Source organism: Neophocaena asiaeorientalis, unplaced genomic scaffold (assembly GCF_003031525.2).
Source record: "Neophocaena asiaeorientalis asiaeorientalis breed wild unplaced genomic scaffold, Neophocaena_asiaeorientalis_V1.1 scaffold5, whole genome shotgun sequence".
Lineage (NCBI taxonomy): Eukaryota > Metazoa > Chordata > Mammalia > Artiodactyla > Phocoenidae > Neophocaena > Neophocaena asiaeorientalis.
In genome coordinates, this window is record NW_020174698.1 from 10139701 (window position 1) to 10167493 (window position 27793).

Consider the following 27793-nt stretch of genomic DNA (forward strand, 5'->3'; position numbering starts at 1 on the left):
AAGTGTGAGATGCCCTGAGTGGCCCTTAGGTCACATGCGGCCCACTCCCCATTCCCGCTCCCCCACCTTGCACGCACAGGCGCACATCGCTGCCAGCACTGTGCTCCATGCTCGGGGAACATCGCGGGGTGGCCGCCTCACCTCAGCCACACTCCTGGGAATGGTTCTCCACTGGCTGCAACGGGCAGGGCAGCAGCCCTGGACAACCTCCCATCTCTCTCAGGTGGTGGGCTTTATCTCTGCAGCCAACGAGGTTGCCCCAGCCTCGAGAAGCCTCAGGTGAGATGGCAAACCTCCAAAGTATGTTCTGCTATGGGGCAACCTGGTGGGAAGTGCTCGTGTCTCTTCTCTCAGACATCCAGGGCACTGGCACACCCCAGTTTCCCTCAACTACAGCCTCCTGCATAAAATCTCCTCCTTCTCTCATGTAGAGAGGGCCCTCACGCGATGCCTCTGAGGGAAAAGCAGGCGTGAACAATTAAAATGGCCTGTTCCACAAGAGAAAATTAAAGTTCATTTGGAGCCAATCTTATTGCTTAATTCTTAGGTCCCTGGAGACCAAAGAGAAGAGGATGTGACTTCATCTTTTCTCCTTCTAGGTTAGAGTGGCACTAAGTTTATTTAAGTTTATCTAACCTAATTCTTGGAATGGCTCTTTTTGGCTAACTTAACTGGATTTTCCTGGTGGTTAGTTCCCAGAACTGAACCCTGCCCTCTGGAAACAGGCCTAAAGTTCTGAAAATTCCCCTCCTAGTGCCTCTGGGTTCACCTCACCCACTCCCTCCTTCTGACTATACCAGTTCCACTCTCACCTTGACCCTTAGCCCTCCTCTTTCCCCAGCATTAGCCCCTCCTGGATTCACACACCCCCAGGCCAGTCTTTCCACCTTACCTGCACCGCTGCCTCCTAGAGGCACACAGCTTTGATCCTTCTATTGCACTTGCCCTTCCAAATGCCTGCCCACAGAAACAAACATCATTTTTCTAACTGCTCTCTTGGGGTGATGCACGTTGCTGAGTTTGCTTGCTGGTGCTTAATGGATCCACTACAAGTCAAGGGCCCCTAACACTGGCCGGAGAAACCCTCCCTCGTGGGATTCTCTACTCCCCTCTAGCTCTCTTCCTTCACTGCTTCGCACAGCAGCTATTCCAGACCTCTACTTTCTCAAGCTCTCACCCCCGCTCTCCTACCCACCCACCCTGCCTAAACAGAGGACTCTCCGTTGTTCCATTCTAGTAATGCACTCCCCTCTTAATGACCTTTCTCTTCAGAAGAAGGAATTACTCTCCCGTTTTAACCCTCCTCTCTGAACTTTCAACAGTCCCGCTCCTTAATGGATTCCCTCCATTATTCCCACCCCACTTCTTCATCCCTTTATCTCCTTCATCTTAATTCACAAACTTACTTGCACTTCCTTAAAAAATAAGCCTCAAGACTTTGTTTCTCCCTAAAACCTCCTTCCTACACCTCATCTTCCCTTCAGATTGTACTGTTAACATCTGGGTTATGCATTTTTTTCCAACTCCTTTTCATTCCTGATTTTATTAACCTTTTAGTATACGCCCTTTCTTAAACCTGCCTCAGACACTGTCTGGAAGGAGGCAGGGTTTTAAAATCTTATTTAAAAGATTATAATGCTTGATAATCTTATTATTTATTATTATTATTATTATTTTAAGAAGAGTGATGACAAAGGTAAGCCCAGTGGAGAATCATTTCACACTGGGGTCAGGGACAGCTTCCCAGGGGCCAAGGGCAAGCTGAGTTTTGTGTTTTGGGGTTTTTTTGGCTGCGTTGGGTCTTTGTTGCTGCGCGGGGCCTTTCTCTAGTTGCGCTGAGCGGGGGCTACTCTTTGTTAAGGTGTTGCGGTGTGTGGGCTCTAGGCACGTGGGCTTCAGTAGTTGTGGCATGTGGGCTCAGTAGTTGTGGCTCTTGGGCTCTAGAGCACAGGCTCAGTAGTTGTGGCGCATGGGGTTAGTTGCTCTGCGGCATGTGGGATCTTCCTGGCCCAAGGATTGAACCCGTGTCCCCTGCACTGGCAGGCAGATTCTTAACCACTGCACCACCAGGGAAGCCCCCAAACTGAGTTTTGAAGGAGGAGAAAGAGCCAGTTACAGGAGGAAGAGAAGTGGCATTCTACTGGAGGGGATATGTGCAAAAAGACCTGGCATCTTAAGGGCAGGGTGATGCTGGAAGGAGGTCAAACTGGACACGGCAGAGGGAAAGAGGGGCTATACAATCATGTCACTGGTGGCTTCTGACAGAGGATTCTGTGATAGGGAAAAGCTGCTGAGATGCAGTGCCTGCCCAGAGTGATCCAGGCCCTGCCCTAGAGCGAGCAGGTTGAGAGAAATAAACAAAAATTCCTAACACAGTTCCAACAACACAGCCAGTGGGCATCTGAGCTGGGATGTCCATGTTGAACAGAAACTCATCAGGCAGGGGAAGAATTCCTGACAGGTAGAATGAAAGAGCAAGTTTTACTCTTTGCTAATGGAATGGCAGGAAAGGAAGAAAAAAAAAAAGCCAGAGGGGCCAGGTCACTGGGTCACAGAAAGTCCTGGGCATGAGATAAAATGCTTTGACCTTATCCTGAGGACACTGTTTACCAAAGTGTAGCAGGGGCAGCTCTACTGACTTCAGAGGATACACAGAGGAACCCACTTTCATAGTTACGTATTTATTTAAAGAGTATTAGGAGGAAATGCAACTAGCATATTATATACTTCAGATTTCACAGATATTACTGCTCAGGAAAAGCCTAAGTTAAAAAAAAAAAGATTTGACCTAAATCCTTTGAAGACAACTATTAAGTAAACAGTAGTACAGATGGTTTGCAGATATGGGGACATTTGGAAAGGAAGTGAATGACCAAAGCTTGAGAAGCACCACTAGACAACACCCAGGGCTCCAGCAGGGAAGAAGCCTGGCCAGGTCTTTAGTTTAGAGGGATTGCTGTGGAGCCAAGGAGGGAAGGTCAGGAAGAGATAGGACCGACTAGAAACAAAGGCTCTGTGGAGAAGGCGACAACAGTGATCCAGCCATAAGATGATCAAGGCCAGAGCCCAGGCGAGGCAGTGGAGATGGGGAGAAGGCTGCCATCCACACTCCTCCAGGCACAAAAATAATCCCCACCTATCCAGCAACTGGTAATACCGAAACCCAGCACTCAAGCTTTGTTCAGGTTTTCTGTCTAACTACAAATGTGGACTTAATCAGATTTCTTCATAAGCCTCAAGGCTCCTTTAGAGATTCACCCCAAAGGAGACACCATATTCAAGCTACAAATCCCCATTTAGCAGATAAAGTTGTCATCTCTGAAGAAGGAATTCTTTGAAGGTAAGTGATGAAGGTCCTCAGAAGGCAGCAGGCTTACCCTCGAGGTAACAAAGCACTGCCAATTATAAGAAAGGAAGCAACAGCAGCAGTAACAACTAACTTTCATTTAGTGCATGGAGAAGCTCATTTGTTTCTCACGATAACCTCAGGAGGTAGCCACCGTAATTATCGGTCCTATTTAAAGGTGGAAGAAACAGACGCTTACACAGATTAACTAACTTGCCCAAGACCACACAGTATGTTAGAGGTGGACCTGGTATTAACCTCAGGTCAGTTCGTGGTCCCAACCAACATGCTTCACCATTTCCTTTATGGTCAGTCCCTCTATCCTGGTTTTACTATTTCATAAAAGCCCATCACTGACAAAGCTGTAGGGTTGAGGGATATAAAAACTGATGACAAATCTGAGTTGATGCTTGGAACAAAACATTATTCTAACTATTCATAGATCAGGTGTATGGGTTTTAGGTATGATTATAATCTATGCTATCAAACAAGACTACTAGTTATGATGGGATTTTATTTACTGTTGCTTTTTTCCCTTTTTTTTTTTAACATAATTGTGACGTAAAGTACAAAAAGCACACATTTCTAAGTTAAAGATCTGACCTCCCAAGTTGGTGCCACTTGTTATCAGCTGGAAGCTTAGAGAAAGGTCCTTAATCTCCCTGAGCTTCTAAAATGAAGATAAGAAAACCTAGCTCCTCATATAGGTATCTGGAGCATTAAATGTATAAGTTCATTCTACTTTCGAACAGATCTTTCAGAAAGTCCCTTCCGTGTGATTCTCTAAAATCCTGCTACCACATAAACCAACAAACTTGACCAAAATGACCCAGAAGCAGTTAGGCACTCTTGTCTTATCAAAGGTCACCTGATCGGTAAGAAAAGAAATTGGGGCAATACACAGAGAGATATAACCCCTAAATCACTCACTTGATTTCAAAACTATAAGCAGGAACCACTAAATAACTATAATATATAAATTATTATATTATATACATATATTATATAATATATTATATTATATTATATATTATAAATATATACAATTAAATTATATATATATAATTATATAAATAATAACAATTTCATTAAAAATATACTTCAGAGTACATTATGGCACAGAGAATAGGAAATAAGATAAGGAAAGGGAAGAAGATAGAAAATGTGACCTAGAGAGTACTGAACTATATACGTATGCAGTCCCACCGTTCACTTGTATTGATTGTAAATTAAAGATATTTCAATGCACTTTGGCCTAAAACCTTCCCAGGCTCCTCCAGTCTGAATACAGCCAGAGAAACCCAATAAGGCAAAGCACTCTTGACCACAGAGGTCGTTACTAGAAAACTATCACCTTTTAAACCCCACCCTCGGGCTTCTCTGGTGGCGCAGTGGTTGGGAGTCCGCCTGCCGATGCAGGGGACACGGGTTCGTGACCCGGTCCGGGAGGGTCCCACATGCCGCGGAGTGGCTGGGCCCGTGAGCCATGGCCGCTGGGCCTGCGCGTCAGGAGCCTGCGCTCCGCAACGGGAGAGGTCACAGCAGTGAGAGGCCCGCGTGCCGCAAGAAAAAAAAAAACAACAACCCACCCTCAGTGGCCTGACCCAAGGTCCTTATATGAAAGGGGTCATTTTAGGGACTTCCCTGTCAGTCCAGTGGTTAAGACTCCGTGCTTGCACTGCAGCGGGCATATGTTCGATCCCTGGTTGGGGAACTAAGATCCCGCATGCCACGTGGCTTAGTCCAAAAAAAAAAAAGAAACGGGTTATTTTACTTGCTTGTAAGGCCCCTTCTGGAGCCAATATACTACAACTCCAGAGGAAATCAACGGTTAGTAATGCCCATTCTTAAAGGTTCTTGGTGTGTCTATGAAAAGAAAACATTATTTAAAAATCACCAACTAAATAAGCTTTGTTCTAGTTCACCAAAAATAATAGGCATCTTTTGAGAATCACTATCAAAAGTTATAGTTACAAAAAAGGATCACTCAAAAATAAGTAAAAACTGGGACTTCCCTGGTGGCCCAGTTGTTAAGACTCTGCACTGTCAATGCAGAGGGCCTGGGTTCGATCCCTGGTCAGGGAACTAGATCCCGCATGCCTCAACTAAAGATCCTGCATGCAGCAACAAAGATCCCGCGTGCTTCAACTAATTAGACCCGGCGCAGCCAAATAAATAAATGTTTAAAAAGATAAGTAAAACCCAAAAGTTTATGTTAATATCAATGCTGGAGGCCTTCAGCTGGCAGCCTGTGGCAACTAAGACCCGGCGCAGCCAAATAAATAAATGTTTAAAAAAATAAGTAAAACCCAAAAGTTGATGTTAATATCAATCCTGGAGGCCTTCAGCTGGCAGCCTGTGGTGCTTTTTAGATGGCTCACCATTTTTTTTTTCTTAAATTAAACAGTGGCTAACACCGTAAAATCGGGGAGATTTGACACACATAATCCACAATTCAATTTCTTTTGAAAAAGATGGGAAGATGTAGCAACACCAGGCTCACGTTCCCACATAACAGCGTTAGGTTGGAGGTCGCGAGTTACTGAGCAGCTGATTCCCAGAGCAGTTAGTTAACACTGGCCCCTGAGCTTCCCTCCCTCTATCCTTCCATCTGGCCCCTGCAAATATTTAGGTTGCAATAACCACTGTTTCTGCATACTTACTCCCAAACGCTATGTGCGGCACCCATCGGCAGGGACTAATTATCCTGCAGTGGAAACAGGCGACAAGCTACTCTCCAGAGCACTGGCGCTCACTCCTCCACCAGAAAGCACAGCCACCGACAGTAGAGCACTCGCTTAAAAAGGGGGTTATTTCTTCATGTGCTTAGGTCTGACTGTAGAGTCACTGATTAACTCAAGGCATTTGCCAAAGCTGGTTAGTGAAGTTACTGAGGGGTGGCTGCCTAACAAGGTGCTTCTGGAAAATGATGATGAATTTCTAGAACTTTAAGTCAGTGAATCAAAGGTAAAATGACCAGGAAAAGAATGAGAGGAAGCAAGATCACTTCAAACCATTTTAAAGTATTAAAAAAAAAAAAAAGAAGTGAGAATATTTATAGAAGTAACTAATAATCCTATCACTTATATTTGTTCAGTAGTTTCCTCAAACTTAGAACTTGTGTTAAACACAAAGAGAGAAAGATAATTCCTTTAAGGAATTATTTTGGAGACCTTTTTGAATTTTGTCTTTATTAGTGACACTCTCACCTTAAAACATCATTATAAGACTACAGTATGACATAAAAATCACCAGGTTTGTATTCTGAAACATACCTGGTTTGGCTAAGTATGGCCTAAGTTGTTCTAGAAAGTATAGTACTTTAAAGATTATTCAGCACTATGGTCTTCTTGTCACTGACAGTTATTAAAGATTTCAGTTTAGCTCTGATCTCATTAAAAGATAACTTTTGATCAGAAAATCTAGCATTAACTACGGTAAAAGATTCCATGGTAGAAAACTAGGTCAGTCTGTGATTCCTTTAATTCACCCTTTTTTCTCTAAGGAATATGTTAAGAGCATGTTGCTTAGTCTTCATGAGGGTCCTTAGGACTTGGCTATCTTCCCATTGTAGAGTGAGTTTAACAGGAGAATCAATTTTTTAAATGATTCTTTTAATGATTTTACTTCTTGTTAACAAAAGTAATACATGCTCACTAAATGCATGCAGATAGAATATTTAATGGCAGAGAAGGATACTCTTAAGTAAAAGCAGTTTACAAAAGAGTGTGTGTATATCTATACATACACAATTGTATATATATATACACTATCATTACATTAATCCATGCATAGAAAAAGGCTGAAAGGCTACAAAAATAAAGATAAATTGTAGTTATCTTTGTGTAACAAAATTACAAACTTTTTGTTTTCTTTTTTATATTCTTCTAAATACTATATAAAGTCTATGCATTATTTTCATTATAAGTGATAAGTTATTTAAGCATTTTTATCTATTAGACTATAGGCTAATTTATTCATGCACCCATCCGACTAACATTTAGGACTATATTATATTCTAGACGTTATGCTGCTTCTAGGACACAGTGTCATAAGACTTGGTCCCTGCCCTCAGAGGTTAAAGTCCAGGAGGAAAAAGCCACAAGTAGTCCACATTTGTATGTAGTAAGTGTTATGATAGAGGTGAAAGTATAGGGGAGCAGCATCTAAACCAGACAGGGGAAGTTCTTAGAGATGACATTTGAACTAATTTGTGCACTTAGGTGGGGTGGGTAGGGGGGTGGGCACCCAAGCAAGCAGCTAGTAAGTCTGATTCATGTTTCTTAACACTGAAACACAGAAGGGTCACAGTGGGAGCAAGAGATCCTAGAGATGTTAAATGGATAGAATAAGCTGGATGTTGTAACTGAGCAATGTGGGGAGATGACTGAGAAGCAAGATTACGCCCATGTTCTGGCTTTGGGGGCTGAAAGGCTGGTGGTACCAGTTACTGTGATGGAGAAAACAGAAAGCAGGAGTTAGGGGGACAGTGGCAGGGACAAAGATGGAAATAAGGGGACTTCCCTGGTTAAGACCTCGTGCTTCCACTGCAGGGGGCGCGGGTTCGATCCCAGGTCGGGGAACTAAGATCCCGCATGCCGCGGGTAAGACCGAAATCCTAAGGAAAAAGAACAAACTTTTTCTTTAAAAAAAAATGGAAATGAGAAGCCCAGTTTAGAGCATGATCTGTTTTGAGTCTGTTTGATCCATGGATGATCCAAATATCGAAGGTTACTAGGTATATATGTGTCTGGGGCTCAGTAGAAAGTTCTAGACTAAAGATAGCTGAAAATGATTGGCACATAATGAAAAGAATTAGGTGCAGGCAACTGTATATACAATGAGGAAGAGAAAGAGTCATTTAAAGGGTAACATTTAATGAAGAAACAAACTAGGAAGGGATGATAGAAGGAAAGAAGGCGTTAAAGAAATGAGGGATGGTCAATGGAGTCAAATGCTGCAAAACGTTAAAGTCAAATAAGAACAAAATAACGCCCATTTGTTTATCACAAACGAGAGAATGCCTCGCAGATTCACCAATCCAAAGCAGCAGGATGCTCAGGGAAGGACCTGGGTACTTTGTATGTTTAAAGGCTTCTAGATGAGTTTATTACAAGGCTAATGGCACCCACTGATCTAAGCCATAACTTTTTTGTTAATGCCATATACTTTCATATCTGTGAAACAATACACTCCGCCACAGGCTTCAGTCCCCAACACGCCTGAATCTAGAAACTGGGGATGACCACTCCTCTGAGGGGAAAAGGTGCCGGACTTCACTTCCTCTCCCCAGTGCCTCAGTACCTGAAGGTTGTTCCCCTGTCAAGTGCAGGCTGGGAAAGGGCTGTAACTGTCAGTCTAGAGAGGGATCGCTGCAGGGTGTATTGTTTGGGGAATCAAGGATTTACGCAGGTAGAGAAAAGAAGGGAACCACCTGAATTCGAGAATATAGTATTTTTAGAGGTGCCAAGCTAGAAAGGTCCTAGACTTACTGCGAAAAGCCCATAAAACGACTAATTCCAGTAAACCCCCAGATTCAGGCAGATCAAGAAAAAGCTAGAAAGGTAGGTCAGTCTGCAAAGAGCTTTTAAAAACAAACAAGGGGTTTAGACTTGAATCCTGAAGGCTTAAGATATTTTGGGGGCAATGTGACAAGATCAAAATATCTTTTTAGAAGATGTGGCCATAAGGTACAAAATAGATTTTAAGGGGGGGACTTCCCTGGTGGTCCAGTGGTTAAGAATCCACTTTCCAATGCAAGGGACGCGGATTCAATCCCTGGTCAGGGAACTAAGATCCCACAAGCCATGGAGCAACTAAGCCCATGCATCACAAGTACTGAGCCCGCGCACCACAACTAGGGAGAAGCCCGCACGCCACAACGAAGATCCCATGTGCCGCAACTAAGATCTGATGCAGCCAAATAAATAAATATTTTTTTAAAAAATAGATTTTAAGGGGAGTAACTAGAGAAGCAGAAATTATAGTTTACGTATAAAGTGCTGTGTTCACAGTAATAGTCATATAAAATAAGGTACCTGGGTCTTCAGAAGATGGAATATTATGTGGTTTTTTTGTTTGTCTGATTTTGGTCAGATAACCAACCACTGTAGCACATAAAAGTTCATTCTAATAATGAGCCAATGCTAGAACCAGCCTGAACCAAGTTAAGACATCGAGCATCAGAGAAAGGACATTGTAGTCAAGCTCTTTATTTCCATACAACGTTCTGATTAGACTACTTCAGTTCAATTAATGAGCACCCATAGAGTATCACCCATAAAATACCAGTCACTTCCTCTCCCCATAACCTCTGAAACATATCTAGCCAGACGGAAGGCACTTGATCAAAGTCCGAGTTGAATAAATTTGAGGATACTGCAAATTTTCATTCCCTCACTAGCCAAGAAATGACTTTGACTGTATGAAGTATCCCTTTCCCACTCCCATTTCAGTGATTTGTTAGCCCAAAGAGTTTGTTAGCCCAATACAGTTTCAACTACTTGCTCTGGAAATTGGTTATGAGAATGGGATTTGAAATCAAAATGACTTGAGTATAAATCCTGGATTTGATGTTTGCCAGTTTGAACAAGATATTGAAACTCAGTGTGTCCCAGTTTTTGTATTGGTAAAATGGAGAATAACGCCACATGGCTCACAGAACTATCATGAGTATTAAGTGAGATAACCCATGAAAAATAGCATCCAGAGTACCACGACCAGCTCAGAGTCAAGAGGGTATCGAGTGCCCTGCCTGCCCTCTTGGCTCTCTGACTCAGAGCTGGGGAAATGGATAGTTCAGCTGGTGAGTTAGTTTCTTTGCTACTCCCCTTTGAGTTTCTAAGAGTGGCAATCCTACTTTAGAGGATGAAGATATCGTAAAAGCATCTTTGTGAAGGTAGGTGCTCAACCAGAATAATCTGATGCACTTTACAAAGTTGCAATTCAAGCACCAGAATTATATAAGGGTCCAAAGGTGCTTAGACCCATAGTTTGAAAATGAATAAGATTTCAGATACACAGCACATCATGAAAAGCTCAGTACTCATGACTTTCAGAATTTATTCTAAATATTCCAAAACTAAGACAGAATATTTTTTAAAGACAAAAGGAAAATACAAAGAAGAGTTGAAAGGTAGATCCTGACTAGGACATCAACCAGTCCTTCCTAACAATGTAAGATAGCTTTGATGGACAAAAGGTTACATAAAGGGTCTTTGTGTCTTTGGCTGCTACTTCTAGAAATGTGAAAAAGGGCAATAAATCTCAATTTGTATTTACTATAGTATAAAACCAACAAAGATTGGACTAAAATGGTCTCTAGATAGATAGAGAGAGATATCCAAGTATCTCATAAAGTTAAAATGTGATTAGAGACAAATTTTTTTTAAAAAATCAATTATATTCCATTATATCAGTACAAGGAAAAACAGTAAAGAGTAGAAAATAAAATTAAGAAATTCCTACAAAATCCTATTTAGAAAACAGTAACTATGAGCATGAAACTCTAGATAGAGCTAAGGACTAGCAATGAAACATATTTAATATGAAATACTTATTACTTACTTATCCATGGGATGAGCTTTCCGCTGAATATCTTTGGGGGAAATGCTGACTAAAGAAAAGGCACCCTTCCTAAAAATGGGGGCTTGAACACTTGGTTCTACTCTTTGAGGTAGGCAACCATGGAGAACGCTGGAGAGAGAATACACACACTTGCAGGAAGTACCTACTGCTCACGTATTGGATCTGAGAAATATGCATATGACATGAATAGCACGTTTTAAAAGGACAGACACCTGTGTGCTCATGGGTACATAACTTAAATTTTTAAGTATTAAAAAAAAAATCCCAACCATTACAAAGTGCTTGGGAACTTCAGTTATTCTTGACATTATGTAAGGAAATACCACGCTTTCTAAAACAGAATCAACTTAACATATATGATGAGTTTACTCTAAATGCGGGCAGGCACAAAATGTTAATTATCCCACGTAAAACAAAGGGCTTGTTGATCTCAATTAGAAACAGATTAGAGAAACATGGTATTTTAGATAATTTTTAACAAATATATATTACAAAATATAAATATCAAGGTATAAATTAATTTCTCATTAAAAGAGTCACACAGAATAAAAATCCTCAGGCCACTACTCACTTGACTCCGTAACAAATGTTATATAACAAGTGTTCACTCAACTTTAAAATAAAACATTTAAAAAGCTACATTTGCTTCCTTTCTCTTCTACCAAATGGATAGAGAATCATACCACTTAGATTTCCCAGTATGTGGGGCAAAGTGCACTCATGCTGGTGCTGTATAAATTGCCACACACTTTCCTGTGCAACCTGTATTTAAACGCCTTACACGTACCCTTTGGTTTCGTAAGACAACCTGAAGAATTTTACAAAGGTGTTTAATATAGTGTTGCTTATAATGGAAAAAAAACTGGAATAACCTTATATACAAAGCAGAAACATAATTAAATCAACCAGGAAACATAATGGGGGCTACTAATTATATTATTCATATACATATAATAGTATAGTAGTACGTAATGTGGAAAATATGCATAACATATTAAGTGGGGAAAAAACCAAATTGCAAAATAGATTCTACCTTCCTCTCCCCTCCTGCTTATCTGTATGTTCAAGTGTTGCTAAAACTATCTTAGCATAATTCTTTTCAAGTTTAAACACATTTAAAAATACCCACGGGCTCTCTCTTTCCCCCTTCCCCTCTCTTATTAGTTTACTTATTACACAAATCAAACTAACCAATTAATTCATCTTGGATTAAACATTTATACATGATTTGGTAAATTCTACATAATTCCCAGTTAACTCCATTTCCATCTTATTTATTTTAGAAGCTGGATATTATGAAATCAATTATTATGAAACACTTCAAAGATTGAGGCCATAAATAATTGAAAAAAAGAAAACTTTTAATTTGAATAGGAATTATTGGTTCTTTCTAAGAAAGGAAATATCTCAGTGTTAAGAAAGGAAAAAAGACAATTGTATTTTTTATATAGAAGAGTATCCAAATGTTTGGAATACCATCTATATTGTCTCTAGAAAGTGCGAGGAACTGTTTTCACAAGATCCTCAGGGTAGGTTCCCAGTCTTACTCATTTATAACTAGCCCAGTGCCTGCCAGGACATACACACTCAGTAATTGTGCAACTATGATCTAGTTACTTAACCCTCACCATGACCCGTTTTTCAAATTAGGAAATCATGTTTCAAATGGATAATGTATCTCATTCTAGGGCCCACAATTCCTAGGGATTCTCATTCATCTCAGTCCAATTTGGGGGCTCATTATTCCATTGGCCAGAGCAGGGCAACCCAAGGCGCCATACCTCTTCCAGGGCAGGACACGATTCTGTCTTCTTAGACATCAGATAGCTTCTGGCACAGGCTCGCACAGAGTAAAGGTGCAAAAAATAGATGCTTGTCAATAACAACAACCTTATTGCTTGTGGTACTTTATCAATTTAGGATTATCTTCCCGATAAAATATTCCTTTAGGAGCAATAGTGTTGGGTTTTTTTGTTATTGTTGTTTTGTTTTCAAATTGAAGTATAACTTACAATATTATATTAGTTTCAGGTGTACAACATAGTGCTTTGGTGTTTTATACATTAGGAAAGGATCAGCACAGGAAATCTAGTTACCATTTGTCACCATACAAAGTTATCTATTGTAGATTTCTGATTTGTGGTTACCATGGGATTCATGTATGTTGACCTATAACTACACTTACTTGTTTTAAGCAGGTAATTATTTAAGTTTCAACACATTCTAAAAGACCTACATTTTTACCCCCCCCATTTTGTGTTTTTGATGTCATATTTTACATCTTCATGTTTATCCCTTAACTGTTTATTGTAGTTATAGTTGACTTTACAATTTTTCATCTTTTAATCTTCTTACCGGGACTCTCTTGGTGGCACAGTGGTTAAGAATCCGCCTGCCAATGCAGGGGACACAGGTTCGAGCCCTGGTCCGGGAAGATCCCACATGCCGCGGAGCCACTAAGCCCGTGCGCCCCAATTACTGAAGCCTGCGTGCCTAGAGCCCGTGCTCTGCAACGAGAAGCCCGCGCACCGCAACGAAAAGTTGCCCCCGCTCATCGCAACTAGAGAAAGCCTGCGCACAGCAACAAAGATCAAATGCAGCCACAAATAAATGAATAAAATTAAAAAAATAAATCTTCGTACTGGCTTATTTCAGTGGTTGATCCACAGTCTTTATATTTGTCTTTACTAGTGGGATTTTTCCTTTTCTATAAATTCTTCTTGTTGAAGCTTTTTCTCTTCCACTTAGAAAAGATCCTTTGACATTTGCTTTTAGCGTTGGTACAGTATTAATGAACTCCTTGCTTATCTGAGAAGTTCTTTATCTCTCCTATTCTGAATGACAATCTTGCCAAGTAGAGTACCCTCGGTTGTAGGTTTTTCTCTTTTAGCACTTAAAATTTATCATGCCACTCCCTTCTGGCTTGCAAAGTTTCTGCAGAGGAATCAGCTGATAGTTTATGGGGATTACTTGTACATGACTCTTTTTCTCTTGCTGCCTTTAGAATTCTCTCTTTAAGTTTTGCCATTTTAATTACGATTTGTTGGTGTGGGGTCTCTTTGGGTTCATTTTGTTTGAGACTCTCTGTGCTTCCTGTATCTGGATATATGTTTCCTTCTTCAGGTTTGGGAAGTTTTCAGCCATAATTTTATCAAATACATTTTTGACCCTTTTCTCTCTCTTCTCCTTCTGGGACCCCTATAATGTGAATGTTAGTATGCCTGGTGTTGTCCCAAAGGTCCCTTAAACTGTTCTCATTTTTTTCTTTTTGCTGTTCTGATTGCATGATTTCCATTATTCTATCTTCCAGATCACTCATGTGTTCTTCTGTACCACCTTGTCTGCTGTTAATTCCTTCTAGTATGTTTTTCATTTTAGTTATTGTAATTCTTCAGTTCTGACTGGTTTTTGTTTTCTAGTTCCTTGTTAAAATTCTCACTCTGTTCATCCATTCTTTTCCCTAGTTCAGTTAGCATTCTTATTACTAATGTTTTGAACTCTTTATCTGGTAAATTATTTATCTCTGTTTCATTAGTTGTTTTTTCAAGGGAGTTTTCTTGTTCTGCTGTTTGAAACAACTTTCTCTGTCTCTATGAAATTAGGTCAAACAGTTACCTATCCTGGTGTTGACGGGATGCCCTTGTGTGGAAGCATACTGACACAATCTGCATGTGGCTTCGGTGGGAGAGCTAGATATGAAATGAGCACAGGTCATGTCTTTCCCCAGGGTGTGCTGGCAGCTCTTACCTTGGTGGCAGGTGGAGCTGGCGATGGAAGCAACAGAGCCAGAGCCAGGTGTGAGCTGGGGCTTCTCCTGTGCTCAGTGGCTGACACTTCCTCACTGGGGGCAGGGGCAGGTCCCAAGGTGCTGAAGCAGAAGCACTGAGGTTCAGGTCTGAGCTGGTTCTGTTCCCTCTAAGTGTGTGCTCTCCCTGCTCCCAGCATCGGCACCTTTGCCCCAGAGGACCAAGAGGCTGGAGCGGGCACCTGGAGTGGGCCGGGGCAGCTGCTGGGGTAGTCCCATTATGCCAGTCAGCACTCCAGACCACACACAATCTGCTGGCTCCATGAGCACCAGGGAATGGCTCCTCTTTCTGCATTCAGAGGCAGTGCCAGGTCCAAGCTGGCTCCTTGCCCACAACTGTGCGCTCTCCTCGGCAAGAGCAGCCTTAGCCCTAGCGGGGAGCTGCATCAGAGAACAAGAGGGGCCCAGACGTGCACTGAGGTGGTCATGGGAAAATGCCCATGAGAAACCAGTCGGCATCCTGGTCAGTTTCATCCTGAGCAGTTTCAGTCTGCTTCCTCCGCCTTGTTTCAGGAGAAAGCAAGTGTGTGCGTGCTCTTCAGGAGCAGAGTCTAAGTTCCCCGCAGCCCGCCTGCTATTCCCACTGGTCTTCAAACAAGCCAAGGGGTATCATCTTCCCTGTACTGGACCCCAGGGCAGGGGCACCCAATATGTGGTTCAAACCGCTCACTCCTCCGGGAGTATCTCCCAGCCCATCTAATCTCCTTCCTTTTCTGTGTCTCCTCCTAGAGGCACAGGTCCTGACCTGATCGTTTCTCTTCCCTTCCTGACTTTGTGTGGATCATTTTTTACAGACTTGGTTGTACAAGAGTCTTTCTGCCAGTTTCCAGTTTGTTTTCAGTGAGAATTGCTCTACTTGAAGATGTATTTTTGATGTGTTCATGGGGGAAGATGAGCTCAGTGTCTTCCTACTCCATCATCTTGATCTTTAAAATTACTACACTATTACTGACTATATTCCCTGTATTGTACATATATCCCAGGACTTATTTTATACTTGGAAGTTTGTACCTCTTAATCCCCTTCACTTATCTTGCCAATCCCCATGGCAACCATCCAGTTTGCTTTCTGTATCTGTGAGATGGTTTCTGTTTTGTTATGTTTGCTCATTTGAATTGTTTTTTAGATTCCATACAGGTGAAATCATACAGTATTTATCTTTCTCTGTCTTACTTATTACACTTAGCATAACACACTCTAGGTCCATCCATATTGTTGCAAATGGCAAGATTTCATTCTTTTCTATTATGGCTGAGGGATATTCCATTGTGTTTCTTCCTTACCCATTCATCTATCGATGGACACTTAGATTGCTTCCATACCTTATTGTAAATAATGCTGCAGTGAACAATGGGATGCATACATCTTTTTGACTTAGTGTTGTTTTCTTCAGATATATACCCAGAAGTGGAATTGCTAGACTGTGTGGTAGCTCCTTTTTTAATTTTTTGCAGAACCTCCATATTGTTCTCCATAGTGGTTGTACCAATTTGCTTTCCCACCAACAGTGCATGAGACTTCCCTTTCTCCACATCCTCACCAACACTTGTTACTTCTTGTCTTTTTGATGACAGCCATTCTGACAGGTGTGAGGTAGTATCTAATCATGATTTAGAATTTATTTATTTATTTTTGGCTGTGTTGAGTCTTTGTTGCTATGCGCGGGCTTTCTCTAGTTGCGGTGAGCAGGCATCTCATTGCGGTGGCTTCTCTTGTTGCAGAGCACGGGCTCTAGACGCTCGGGCTTCAGTAGTTGTGGCGCACAGGCTTAGTTGCTCCACAGCATGTGGGGTCTTCCCAGACCAGGGCTCAAACCCGTGTCCCCTGCATTGGCAGGCAGATTCTTAACCACTGCGCCACCAGAGAAGTCCTCTAATCATGATTTTGATTTGCATTTCCCTGATGATTAGCGATTTGAGCATCTTTTCACATGCCTGTTGGCCATCTGTATGTCTTCTTTGGAAAAATGTCTATTCAGATCCTCTGCCCACTTTTTAACTGAAATTTTTTTTGATACTGAGTTGTATGAGTTCTTTATGTTTGAGTTCTTCATGTGTTTTGGATATTAATCCCTTATCAGACATATAATTTGCAAATATCTTCTCCCTTTCAGTAGGTTGCTTTTTCATTTTGTTGATCATTTCCTTCACTGTGCAAAACCTTTTTAGTCTGATGTAGTCCTATTTGTTTATTTTTGCTTCTGTTGCCCTTGCCCAAGGAGACATATCCAAAACAATACTGCTGAAACCGATGTCAAAGAGCTTATTGCCTATGTTTTCTTCAACGAGTTTTATGGTTTCGGGTCTTACATTTACATCTTTAATCTATTTTATTTTTGTATGTGGTGTAAGAAAGTGGTCCAGTTTTCCCAGCGCCATTTATTGAAGAGACTGTCTTTGCCCCCATATTCTTGCCTCCTCTTTTGTAAGTTAATTGCCCATAAAAATGTGTGTTTATTTTGGTGCTCTCCATTCTGTTCCATTGATCTATGTATGTTTGGTGCCAGTATCATACTGCTTTGATTACTATAGCTTTGTATTATAGTTTGAAATCAGGGAGTATGATGCCTTCAGCTTTGCTCTTCTTTCTCAAGATTGCTTTGATTATTTGGGGGGTTTTGTGGTACCATACAAATTTTAGGATTATTTGTTCTATCTCTATGAAAAACACAACCGGAATTTTGATAGGTATTGCATTGAACCTGTGGTATGGACTTTTAACAATATTATTCCAATCCATGAGCATGGGATAGCTTTCCATTTATTTGTGTCTTCCTTGATTTCTTTCGTCAGTGTCTTATAGTTTACAGCATTTAGGTCTTTTACCTCCTTGGTTAAATTTATTCCTAGGCATTTTATTCTCTTTGACACAATTGTAATTGGAATTATTCTCTTAATTTCTTTCTGATAACTCATTATTAGCATACAGAAACAACTGATTTTTGTATATTGATTTTTGTATTCTGAAACTTACTGAATCATTTATTAGTTCTAAGAGGTTTTTTGGTTGTTGTTGTTGGACTCTTTAGGGTTTTCTATATATGATATTGTGTTAGCTACAAATAGTGACAGTTTTACTTCTTCCTTTCTGGATGACTTTTCTTTTTCTTGTCTGATTGCTGTAGTTAGGACTTCCAATACTATGTTGAATAAAAGTGGCAAGAGTGGGTATCCCTGACTTGTTCCTGATCTTAGAGGAAAAACTTTTCAGCTGAAGTGAGTCTTTTGTATGCAGCATATAGACAGGTCTTATTTTATCTACTCAGCCGCCCTGTGTCTCATGATTGAAACATTTACTGCATTTATATTTAAGTGATTATTGATAGGTGTGTACTTATTGCCATTTGGTTCATTGTTTTCTGGTTATTTTTGTAGTTCTTCTGTCCCTTTCTTCTTCTCTTGGTCTATTCCCTTGTGGTTCAGTAATTTTCTTTAATGTTATGTTTGGGTTCCTTTCACTTTATTTGCTTGTATCTATTGTAGGTTTTTGTTTATGGTTACCATGAGGTTCATACATATTGACATGTGGGTGTATGTACATGTATATACATATATATACATATGCATACACACACATGTACATATACACGTGTGTATATATATAGTTTATTTTAAGCTGATAGTCATGTAAGTTCAAACATATCCCAAAAGCACTACATTTTTACCACTCCCCTCCATGTATTATGTTTTATGACATCCTATTTTACCTTTTATTTTGTGTATACCTTAACCATTTATTGTAGTTATAGTTGATTTTACTCCTTTTGTCTTTTAACCTTCACAGAAGCTTTTTAAGTGGTTAATCCACTGCCTTTACTATATATTTGCTTTTATCAGTAAGATTTTGTTTCATATATATTTTTATTTCTAGTTATGGTCTTATCTTTTCCATTTAAAGAAGACCTTTTAACATTTCTTGTAAGACCTGTTAGTTCAGTAGTGATGAGCTCCTTTAGTTTTTGCTTGTTTGCTCTGTATCTCTCCTTCAATTCTGAATGATAAACTTGCCAGGTAGAGTATTCTTGATTTTAAGTATATTTCCTTTCTACACTTTAAATATATCCTGCCACACACCATGGCCTGCAAAGTTTCTGTTGAAAAATCAGCTAATATCTTATGGGGCTTCCCTTGAATGTGACTAGTTGTTTTTCTCTTGCTGTCTTCAAAATTAACTTCTGCCTTATTAATTATGTCTTGGTATGTATCTCTTTGGGTTCATCTTGTTCGGGACTCTCTGTGATTCCTGGACTTGGATGTCTGTTTCTTTCCCCAGGTTAGGAAAGTTTTCAGCCATTATTTCTTCAGAAAAGTTTTCTGCCCCTTTCTCTCTTCTTTTTCTGGGACCCCTATTATGCAAATGTTAGTGCATTTGATATTGTCCCAGAGGTCCCTTAAACTACCTGCATTTAAAGTTTTTTCTTTTTGCTGTTCTTATTGGATAATTTCCACTATATTATGTCTTCCAGATCACTGATCCATTCTCTGTATCATCTGATCTGCTGTTGATTAGGAACAATAGAGAGGAATAGTGAAACATGTTTGTGAACTTCTGTCAACAGGAAAACATTAAGGAGCTGCGGTGCATTCCATGAGCCAAAGAGACCTGCCCATAAGAGTACACTGTCACACAGAAGGTCTATGAGAGCATCTTATGACCTAGAAAGAAAGCCACTGCTAGGGCGACTTCACTCTGCTGCTGAAACTCCAATGATATGAAGACCCATTAAATAGAAAGGCAAGAAGAAATGCTCAGTTTGATGTAGCAAGGGAGTCCAGAAATTATCATCAGAGTGAGAAAAGCACTGCATGCCACTTCCTAGCTCCTTAAGGACTTTGTTGACCTTAAAGTCCTGAAGAATTTCATAAATTGGAAATAAAAATGAACTTTTATTTCTTGTGCACTTGGAGTTCTGGGTGGGAGCTAACTATAGAATTTCTTCATCTTTCCCTATCTTAAACTAAAATGTAGCTTTTCTTAAGGGTAGGTAGAGATGGAAATACATAAAGGAACAACAGAAAAAAAATTCCTAACATCTATACAAAAAATCATTAACATAGTGAGATAATGTCTCCCAGAAAAATCTTTGGTTAATTAATGATTAGCTTAAGAAAGAAAACTAAGAATGTCAGGTTATTTGTTAGCCAAAGACAAATAAATCATGGACACTATAAAACACAATGTAATAGAATTCAACAAGTGACCTACTTTAAAAAGCTCACAAAAACCACCTCTGTATGAGGTCAAAGAGAAGTACTATTTCAGCATTACAGACTTATTCTGGGTTAAAGAATGACAGTAAAATAACTACATGTGTGAGACTGCAAAAAATTTACTCTAGAAGATTCTTTGGTATGCACAAGTCTCATTGAAGATAATAAAATTGAAAAATCCTAATGTCCTTATATTTTAAACAGTACATTTCTCCAGAGAAAAAAACATATGATAGGTAGTTTTCCTGACGGATGAGGAATCCACATAACCTAAATGTGGCTGAAAGTTTCAGTGCTTTGTTTTCCCCACTTTTAAAATCAGTTTGTCCATCTATGACATCTGATTCTAGAACACTGATTTTAACAGGATTTCAGAAATTTATTATTTAAAAATATTTCAACAGAAGAAATGTGAAAGACACATATTTTCTTTGTATCTCCTCAGTGTCCTTAGTTTAAAGTTTCGTGGAGATAGCATTGGGGCTGCAAGCACAGGACAGGAGTGTATTTTGTAAATAGGAAACAGATTATGTTTAATGTCTATGTAAACATGGGTCTGTGTCTAAGCCAGAAAAAATATTAACAAATTTGTTCATTAAAATCCTATTAATTATCTTCACATTAAACTATGATTTATTAAAATCAGGCAACTCGATGAGAATTATCATTCTGGGTACTAATCAGCCAGAAGGTGTGCTCATGCTTGAAATTTAATTTTCTTTATTAAAAATTCATGCTTTGGAGTTCCCTTGTGGTCCAGTGGTTAAGACTCGGTGCTTTCACTGCTGTGGGCCCGGGTTCAATCCCTGGTTGAGGAACTAAGGTCCCACAAGCCACACAGTGCAGCCAAATAAATAAATGAAATGACCTCTTCACTACTGAGATATCAGGGGGAAAGTTCATTAAAAAAAAAAAAAAAAAATTCATGCTTATGGAAGCTCAGTGAGTATTTGTTCTTGGTAGGTATGTTAGCCAAAAAGTATGCCTTGATGACTAGCTAGGAGAAGGAAAAATGTGTGGATTTAACAATTTTGAAAACTAATTGCAAGGCCTTTGTAAAGAAAGTATATTTTATTCTATTACATACAAAAGAAAAACAATTTTTTCTAAAAATAATATTTCCTAAATATTTCTATTATAAAGATGTCTTCAGTGACCTATTGCTGAAGAATGTCTATGTCACTATCCCTGCTATCCTAGACTGTCACATCACCAATAAATTTTCTTCTTTGGCAATTTAAAAACACAAATCTCTTTAGAGGTATATAGCCCCTCGAGTGTACCCAAGTGATCTCATGTTACATTTCTCACGCTGCTGAGTCACAGATACTTTTCTCCATAAGGCGAAAGCAATCTTTAGTCCCCCCAGAATAACAGGCACTTTAAAATTACAATCATGCCTCTCTATTGCACTTGGGGTTTGGATCTGCTCCATCATATTCCTTTATTCCCAACAGAATAGCAATTGCAATTACTGGCACTTTAGAATATCTCAACCTTCCTTTATTTAAAATTCAACTGGGTAGAAAGTTTTGAAAGTGGTTCGGCACACAGTACCTAGGATAATCTCAAATTTGCTATATTGAAAACACCCTTTAGCAGAAAGCTACTGAAATAATATCCTTCTAGAAATTCTAAAATGTACAATTAAGAGAAACCTATTATTCAAGAATAAAATTATTTCAAGATTAAATTAAAAATCAAGATGCAATTAGAATCTACTTGACCAACAGATTTCCCATTCTAGCTCACACTCACCTCTCCCGAGGAACAGCAAACCAGTACTCTGGTTGCTTTCTTCGTTTGCCATACTGCTGGACCATGGCTGCAGTGTGAGTGGCAAAGGACTTTCTCATTGGTTTTCCCACTTTAATGCACAGAAACATGGGTGGAGTCTTGCTTTTCTCTTCTTTTGAAGGAAGTATATCTGAATCACACATGAAAAAAATTTCCTCATTATTGACGATATTGGTGATAGTTGCCATAAACATCATACAACATCATCATATTAGGACTAATTAAATTTTTCAGATTGTCTTTAGCACAAAAGGAAAAAGCTTTGGATGTTTCAGGTTTGTCTACACCACATGAGATGCTACAAACTAGGAATAAGGATAAAAACCAACACACAAAACAGCAAAGGGTGGAGAATTGTAACAACCCACAAGAATACATATTAATGAACGGTACTGAGGACCCAACCATACCATAACGCAATTCAGTTTAGAACTGAAATACCTTCAAAAACCTTTTAAAACTCCTTTAGATTTAGAAATTCAAAGTGAAAAAGGAAAGTTACCTGAAAGATGTAAAAAAGCGAACTACTTTTGAAATGGAATTCTATGTCATAGTTTAATGTTCAAAATAGATAGCATATATTGCTAATTTTTCCCAATTACAGTTGAGCCCTGAACAAAACAGGGTTTAGAGGCACTGGCACCTGTGCAGTTAAAAATCTGTGTATAACTTGAGACTTGGCCCTCCATGGATTCAACCAACCATGGATGGCGTAGTACTGTATTTCGTGTTTATTGAAAAAAATCTGTGTATAAGTGGTCCTATGCAGTTCAAAACCTTCTAATGTAAAGATATACCCTTTTGAGAAAATACTGTTCTCAAATAATTATACTACTTTTGCTATTGCATGTACAAGTTTTAGGAAGGCAGCTATACAGGCATACCTTGGAGATATTTGTGGGTTTGGTTCCAGACCATCACAATAAAGTAAATATCGCAATCTAGTAAGTAACACAAATTTTTTGGTTTCCCAGTGCATATAAAAGTTATGTTTATACTATACTGTAGTCTGTTAAGTGTGCCATAGCATTATGTATAAAAAAGTACATCTTAAAGAATCCCTTATTGCTAAAAAATGCCAACCATCATCTGAGCCTTCAGTGAGCTACAGCAGTAATATCAAAGATCACTGATCACAGATCACCATAATAATGAAGTCTGAAATCTTGCAAGAATTACCAAAATGTGACACAGAGACATGAAGTGGGCAAATACTGTTGGAAACAAGGTGCCCACAGACTTGCTTGACACAGGGTTGCCACAATCTTCCATTTGTAAAAAGAAAAAGAAAAAGAAATGCAGTATCTGTGAAGCACAATAAAACAAGCCTATACAACAGAATATAAAGACACTAAAAATGGCTTACCTTCAATGGGTACCTGAATTCTCTTTAATAGCCATAACTGAATTTCAGATTTATTATCCATTTGTGCACCTTGGCAGCTGTTGTCCAGAGTAGGTTCCAAAGAGGAGTCCGGATACACTTTATTCATATTTTCTTCTGTAGAAGAGCCTAGTTGCAATGGAAGGGGTGCTCTCTCTTTCACCCAGGTTTTATCTGGCTGTTCATTGCCCTCAATTGGGGGATCACCTGCCTGGGGAAGAGAACTACTAAGAGTGATGTCTATTCCCACTGGCTCAATACTTTTGCCATCACTTAATTCTGCCTTCTGCAAGTTATCAGGTAACTGTGACCCTTCTTTGTTCTTATTAAGGTAATATTCAATGAGTTTAACTTTATCTAGATCTTCATGTATGTTCAATGTGTTTTCCACCTGGCTTTCTGGGGAACCAGACTGCTTGTCCACCTCTGGCATTATATCTTGCTTCTCACACGTTTCTAAATCTAGGGTCCCCTTCAATTCAGCATCACACTCTGTTTCTGAAAAGTTCAGGGCTGACTGCACCTGCATTTCCGTAGTAGAACCTATTGTTTGTGATTTAGTCTTCCTTAGCTCCGCTGGGTCAAGAGAAAGGCACTCCTTTGAGGTGTCTCTTTTGTCCATTCCACTATCATTTTGAGAAGAAAGTTCTTCCAAGTCAACGAAGTCGTCTTCTTCTCCTAAGAGAGAATTTTCTTTGGCTATAGATTCAAATGCAGCCTGAGTGTCAGAAAGTTCCTTGCTGACTTTAGCTACTGCGGCAGACCGTTTGATTGCCTCTGCAGAGAATTCCAGTTTCTTTAACTTGTCTGACACAGAGCTGTCTGAGGGTTTCTTTTCTGTGTGTTCTGTTGACTTCTCCAAAGCTCTTGTTGATTTGGAATCTGAAGTGATGGTTCTCTCTCCATTCTGCTGCCGTTTTTCTTTGTTGAGAGATTTGAACTTACTGAATGGGTTGATATCCTTTTCTGAAGCCAGGTCTTCCCATTCTCCAGGCCTGTACAGAGGACAAAGATCCTGAGGTAGGTCACTGTGGGGGGAAAAATGGTGGGTGCACATGGAATGTTAAAGACAAAAACCAAAACAAAATGGATGAAAGGCAAAAAACAAAACAAAACCCAGCCAAAAACCAAAATATAAATATACTACAACTTAAATTTATGTTTAAAGGACTTTAAAATAAGGAAATGAAATCCAGAAATCGACTTCAAAATGAAAAATAAAATCAATTATAAAAAGTGGCAAAATAAAGAACCATGAGAGCTGCTCGCATATCCTATTAGAAGCAAATGAATGGTATTTGAGGTCATTTATGAACATGGAGATGTCACCCACCAGATTTTTAATGATGAAATAATGTTTCTGATTTTCATGAAGGACAAAGGAGAGGGACTGTTTCAGTACTATGACTAAAATTCCTTAGATAGTCAAGGCTTTTCCTTTTTTATAAAATAGTACATAAACCAACTACATTAATTCTGAATGGCTCATTGACTGAGTAGCTACTCGTTTAACTGCTCTATAAAATGACTGACACTGAACCATAATTTTGGAAGATCTGATGCTTCCAATAAAAGACATCCTTCTACTCCTGAAGGAGATGCAAGAGGATGATTTCCACTATTATTGTGGATATACAGCACCTGCTCCATTTTACAGTTTAAAATTTTATAGTTACCTGGGACACAGTCAATTTTTTCCCTTAATAACAGATGCTTTACTACGCAGATTTGAGGTTTTATCAGTTACTCATTGCCATAAAGTAAAATTGATATTGTAATAAAATGAAAGAGTTAAGAAATTTATACTAATTATTATAAGTAAGAGCTCATTCAATTTACTTTTCTATAAAATTTTGAACTGGGACACAGTTAATTGTTCTTCCTTAATAACAGATGGTCTACTACCCAGATTTGATTTACACAGAAAACATTGATTAAACATGCTCTCCAAAGTGTAAAATAAATTGTCAAGAAACACTTTTTTAAATCTGTATTTCCGCTTACCCTAGTGTCAATAGTGGGTTAAAACACAGAGGTATAAAAACCCTATTTAAAAATAACATTTTTGGATTTCAGAAATAAATTTTCTAAAAAGGCTAGATCATATTCAGGTAATACTTTATTATTCTTGCTTTGAAATAATTATGACAATACTCAACAAAGTGCCAGGAAGTTCAAGTTACTGAACTTGAACTGTCTCCCCAAAGTTACTGAATAAATCACTTGCATGGAACACCCATGCTTTTTCCAATACAAAATAAAAGCCTATGTAATTGTCAGGCTCTGACAAACACTTTAAAAAGCCTCTAATTCATAATTCATTGCAATTCAATAATCATTCATCGAGCCCCTAAACACCACATGCTAAAAGACAATTGTAACAGTATCTCTGTTCTTCAGGAACCTGCACATACAAAAGTGTTCTGCTCAACGTGAGCAGATTAAAGACGCTTCAATCCTAGAGTCAAATAAGTTAGTGTAATGTAGTATAATTTCCATTTTCAGACCCAAAATTTAATTTGGCATATTAAAGGCCAAAGTAAGTCCTGTAACAAAGAAGCCCAGCTTTTCACATACTTAACTAGCAAATTAATAAGCAAAACCATCTTCCATGAACACCTAAGCCCCTTCCTCATCTCTTCCTTCTCTAGCTAGCTTGACCCCCACAAAGAATGCATTCGACTGCACTCTAATCAGCCTCCTATATTACCTTCTTGTCTATCCCTCCCTTCTTGTTCTACCTAATCCAAGCCGGGATTAATTCAGCCATCTCTTTTTCTGCATCACGACTGTCAAGCTCTGCCGGGGCAAAGTACATAGTGGTGTCAACTGGCTCTGCTGTTAATGAATGTTTTCTAGACTCAGCCAGAGACCTAATAATGACCAATAATCCTTTCGGTTGTTCTGTTCCTAGTCTCCGTGGCAGCTGGAGTTACAAAATGTCTTACACAAAATATATAAAGCCTGAAGGTGAGGATGGAGAGATTTTACACACACACATACACACACACACACACTCTCTCTTTTAAAAACTATTTGCACATGGCAGCTTGATAATTTGCACTTCTTGTTTTACCATACAACTTTAAATAATGAAATTTAAACTACTTTAAACAACTGATGGAATTCTGAGGTCAATACCAAGTTCATTTCACACTGATTCCACTACCACATTCTATTTTGCTCACGGGTGCACATACTGTTCATTAGCCTAAGAAGTCTTTATATACCTGCATCCACGGTAGCAATCACTGTACAATTCTGAAATAATTTCAACACATTAGGAGCCAATTCTCAACTCCTCTCTCTCCCCCCATCTACAGCATTAGGCCCGGATCATGAAACACAATCTCACATTGAGAGGAATCTTTCTGTAAGAACGTACCTTCCCTATTATTAAAAGAATACTTAACATCCTAAGCTGAAGATGTGTAACAGTATTACTCCACTGAAGCCATCATTGGGCAAGAAATGCCCCCATCTGCCTGTGCATCCACTTCCAAACTTAACTGTATCTTTACCTACTCTTATCTTCTTTCCTCTTGTCACCTCATGTTCACACTTTCTTCCCAAAAGTGACTCTTTCACTCCCTCTCCTCCTTCTCATCTAAGATTCCAAGGTAGCTGGACACTCCTTCATGTGGTTCTCATGGAATGCCGTGTGCACGTCTGTATCTACAGTGTTGTTCAATTACCACTTCTCTCCACCTGTCGCACCCAGTAAACTGCAGGACAGGGGCCGAGACCCACTTATCTTCATATCCTTGCCACACAAGAGACGTGCACTAAGATGCATTAGAAGTCTCATTCTGCGTGAATAAAAGATTCCCACAGAACAATGATTAGAGTTTCGGATATGAACTGAAGGTTCAAATAAACAGCCTATACTTATTAGGTACCAGGCTATTTTCTAAGAGTTTTGGTATATCAATGCTTTTAGATCTTGTAACAGCTCTGCAAGCTGAAGAATACTATTAATTCCATTTTACAGATGAGAAAACCGAGGCTCAAGATTCAGTCACTCGTGAAGGTCATGCAGCCATAAGTGGCAGAGCCAAGGAAACCCAGGCATCATCCTTCAGGACTGCCTGGTCTGCTACACTGCCTCCTAAACCTCTAGGCACTTCTGCCAGAACTTGGAAACTACCCAGTGACCATGCTCCAGTGGTTCCTTCAGTGGCTGGGCATGTAAGGGTCTAGTGGATCAGATGCTAAGGACTGTAGAAGTCCAGGGGAACCTGCTGGCATAAACCCCTAGGGACGCTGTGTCTGGGTTAGTTCCCTAGTTACCTTCCCTTCTTTTCCTGATTCCAAGGGGCTAGCTTCCCTTTGTTCTGTTGGACCCACTGCTTTGCCTTTACCTTGCTATCACTGAGAGTTTCTAAAGTGCTTTACTCCTAGCACATATATAGTATACAGAAATAGGCACACTGACAAAATGACAGAAAGAGTCAGATTATCCCTACAAGTGAATCGATTCTCTGAGTTTTCTTAAACCCTTTCTTCATGGGGAGCTTCTTTAAATCAAAAAACTCAGTTTTAGAAGGCAAAAGTAATCAGGACTAAAGTAATATCCATTTACATTTAAGAGACAAAACAAACTACTATTACAGCCTTTGCACACCACTTAAGGTATTCTGGTTACAGGGGCAGTGCCTCTGCAT

General features: G+C 39.4%; 1 protein-coding gene across 5 annotated transcripts in view; it reads right to left on the minus strand.

The window, feature by feature from the left end:
• The window catches only part of NCOA7 (nuclear receptor coactivator 7), a 153650-nt gene that overhangs the window by 23541 nt on the left and 102316 nt on the right, over positions 1–27793 (minus strand). For 4 of the 5 annotated variants that reach the window (XM_024759024.1, XM_024759022.1, XM_024759026.1 and 1 more), the window contains 2 exons: positions 23112–24157; positions 21707–21875 (listed from right to left, as the gene is read on the minus strand). In XM_024759024.1, the coding sequence (XP_024614792.1) occupies positions 21707–21875; positions 23112–24157 (1215 nt within the window). The remainder of the gene's footprint in view (positions 1–21706; positions 21876–23111; positions 24158–27793) is intronic. The other variant, XM_024759025.1, reaches the window with a different exon arrangement.